The 3,366-nt window shown below is 36.2% G+C and overlaps 1 protein-coding gene across 2 annotated transcripts in view; it reads left to right on the top strand.

Annotated features, from left to right (window-relative positions):
• Window positions 1-3,366, top strand: part of TMEM135 (transmembrane protein 135) — a 211,295-nt gene that overhangs the window by 33,057 nt on the left and 174,872 nt on the right. For both annotated transcript variants that reach the window (XM_023757365.1, XM_006092878.3), the window contains exon 4: window positions 2,403-2,436. In XM_023757365.1, coding sequence (XP_023613133.1) covers window positions 2,403-2,436 — 34 coding nt within the window. The remainder of the gene's footprint in view (window positions 1-2,402; window positions 2,437-3,366) is intronic.

Below are 3,366 nucleotides of genomic sequence, written 5' to 3'. Positions count from 1 at the left end.
GCACAGTTGGGAGCAAGCAGACCGGCAGGCAGAGTGGTTAGAGGCAATCAGGCAGGCAGGCAGGCAGGTGAGTGGTTAGGAGCCAGCAGTCCTGGATTGCAAGAGGGATGTCTGACTGCCAGTTTAGGCCCGATCCCTGTAAACTGGCAGTAGGACATCCTTCGAGGGGTCCCAAATTGGAAAGGATGCAGGCCAGGCTGAGGAACATACCCTCCCCCGTGCACAAATTTCGTGCACCGGGCCACTAGTCTGTCTATAATGTGTTCCTCTTTATAAGGCTGGGTTCCTAGTAACATCTTGTTTAGTAATTTCATACTATTTGTTTAGTGCCCATTAGATGCCAAGTGAAAATGTTGAAGGTTGTGAAAATGTAAAGGTAAACAAGATAATATATGTCCGATAAAGATGAACAATTATATTATCAGATAGATGGAAGCTAGTGGTTGATACTGTATCTGGATTGAGTATTAGAGACAGAATTAGATTAGTGGAATAAATGTTTTTACAGATAGCATCAGACATTAGTTCACTTAATGAGGACATGAATTATCAGGCACTGCCACTGAAATTACAGAAATATTTTTATTTTGGTTTTATAATTAAGAATATTATCTTATTCGTATATAATTCTTTTCGTAAGAGTGGATATCACTACTCTTACTAAAGAGAAGGATTTAACTTTTCTGCTTGTGTGTGACTCTTAGATATTGATGTCACCCTAATTTTTCTTTATATAATTTATTTAAAATAAATATTATTAGAACATCTTTGATTTAGAATTTTTGGTAGGAATTTTTGGTAGGAGTTGGTAAGATTGGTAAAGACTAGTAGCAAATATTTCAAGTCATATGTACAAATCATAGAAAAGAAGAGCTAAAAGGGACCTTATAGGTCATCTTATCAGTGATTTTTAAATTCTTTGTAGAGGAGCAGTATGATTCAGTTGTTCTGCTGAGGTGCTTTAGGACCTACTGCAGAGGGACATTGGGGTGGGCTGGGAGAGGGTTGTGGCTCAGTGGCTATGCCCTGTCAACCAGAGTAGGTCCAATATGATGTTTATATATTGGTGATATATGAAAGTTTTTTTTCTTTAAATAGTTTTTATATTTAAAAATCTAAATTAGAAAACTAGTCTTATTCCCTATTTTAATGACAGAGTACTGGAGAATTAAAGTTAACTGGAACCCTGATTTCCCAACTTCATTTCAATGTTGTTCACTTAAATCATATTGCCTCTATGTGGCTTTAGTAAAAATAAAAATCTTATTAAGCCATTTTAAATAATGAACTATCAAGACTCTGTGTGACTGGATCTGACATCAAGAGGGTTTCATTGACAATGTTAATATCAAGACCTGGACAATTGGTACTTGTTTTATATACAAAGTTGTTTTTTTTTTTTTAATACTAAATATGTTTATAATTGAAACTCATGTAAGTTTCAGAGTTTGTTATTTGAACTCTGCCCTTAAACTCTTAAAACACCTATTTCCTAGAGAATAGGATGTTTCATTCATGGTCTCATGCAAGATAAGTTAAATAAAGTAACTAAAGGCATAGAATTGTCCCTATTTTTGAGTTTCTAGCTGAATTCTTATTAAGTAAACTTGGTAAATATGCATTTTTTTGTAGAGTGTTTTTGAACTTTTGTTTGTACTTTGGCATTAGAAAGTTTACTTAGTGCCTGACTTCTCACTTAACAGTGAAGGTAGAACCAAGGTGACTTAGTATGATTTGTAATCATATCTAATGAACAATTGTATTTTGTGTGAAACAAATAGAAGTCCTGATTTTTTTGAATAAATTTGCACTAAGTTAGAATTGTTTTGGCTTTGACTTTTGGGTAAGATGAATTCATTAGGATTCTTTATTAAATTTAGAATTCTCTAGTATACTGTAGAACAGCGATTTACAACTAATTACTAAAATTCTGCAGCATACCAAAACATATATTTTTCATCAGTCTGACAAAAGGTATAATTTTGATTCATTCACAAAAAATTTCTATATGTGACATGGCACCAGAGTTAAGTTAGGGTTTTTCAAAATGCTGACACGCCGAGCTCAAAAGGTTCGCCATCACTGACCTATAGCCATGTATTAGTTTCAGGTATACAATATAATGATTTGATATTGCTATATACTTTGAAATGATCTCCACAATAAGCTTATTTAACAATTACTAGGCAATTGAAATTTTAAAGAATTTAAATTAATAAACATTAAACAGAATGACTTGTAGAATCTATTTAGATCCAATTATTGGGGTATTGAAAACTTAGCTCAGCATAATCTACCCCTTTTTCTGAACTCCTGATTATTATTTTGATATATTTTTCAAAAATGATAAAGTGATTATTAAGTCAAATTAATTCTTAATCTCTTTTTAAAATTATTTTCAGGAGAGGGCTGCTCACAATTTATATGGCCAACTTGGTAAGTAATTTTTTTTGGTTTTGAGGGTTTTCCATGTGTTTTTAAATCTTTTAAAATATTAAGTTCCCTTAAAAAATAAAAATAAAGCTGCTGAAATTTGAGAATATTTTTTTTCTCTATTTTTAAAGGATATATACAAACATTTAAAAGAGCCTTGATGCTATCTGGTTTATTCCTGTCACATATGACTGGATTTCACCTATTTCCCGGGGAAAGTGATTCACAGCCCTGTGCCCTTTATGGCATTTTTAAAAAGCGTAGACCTTCATCTTTGATAGGATCTATATCTATATCTGTGTATCTCTATACATCTTTATTTAAATTTCATATTACGTTTCTGTTGCTATTTATTATGGGAAAAATGGTGTAAGGGTGAGCTCTTATGAGTTCTTCTTAGACATCAGCATGGCATTGATTCTGTCTTCAAACACTCAGCATATCCTATATAATAAAAGCCTAATATGCTAAGTGTCCGGTCGTCCGTTCAACCAATCAAAGTGTAACATGCTATTGATATGCTAAGGCCGCTCAACTGCTCGCTGTGATGTGCACTGACCACTAGGGGGCAGACAATTGACTGGTTGACTGGTTGATACAACATACACTGACCACGAGGGGACAGTCGACCAGTTGACATGATTTGCACTGACCACCAGAGGGCAGATGCTCTGACCTGTAGGTTAGTTTGCTGCTGGGGTCTGGCCGGTCGGGACTGAGTGAGATAGGCCGGACATGCCCTGGAGGCCTCCCCCGGTCCCTTTCTGGCTTGCAAGCTCCCACACCCCTTCCTGGCTCTGATTGTGCACCGGTGGGGTCCCTCGGCCTGGCCTTTGCCCTCTTACAATCTGGGACCCCTCAGGGATGTCGGAGAGCCAGTTCGGCCCGATCCCGCAGGCCAGGCCGTGGGACCCCACTGGTGCACGAATTCGT

This window comes from Myotis lucifugus, unplaced genomic scaffold, assembly GCF_000147115.1.
Source record: "Myotis lucifugus unplaced genomic scaffold, Myoluc2.0 scaffold_106, whole genome shotgun sequence".
NCBI lineage: Eukaryota > Metazoa > Chordata > Mammalia > Chiroptera > Vespertilionidae > Myotis > Myotis lucifugus.
This window is presented reverse-complemented; position numbering and strand designations above follow the sequence as displayed.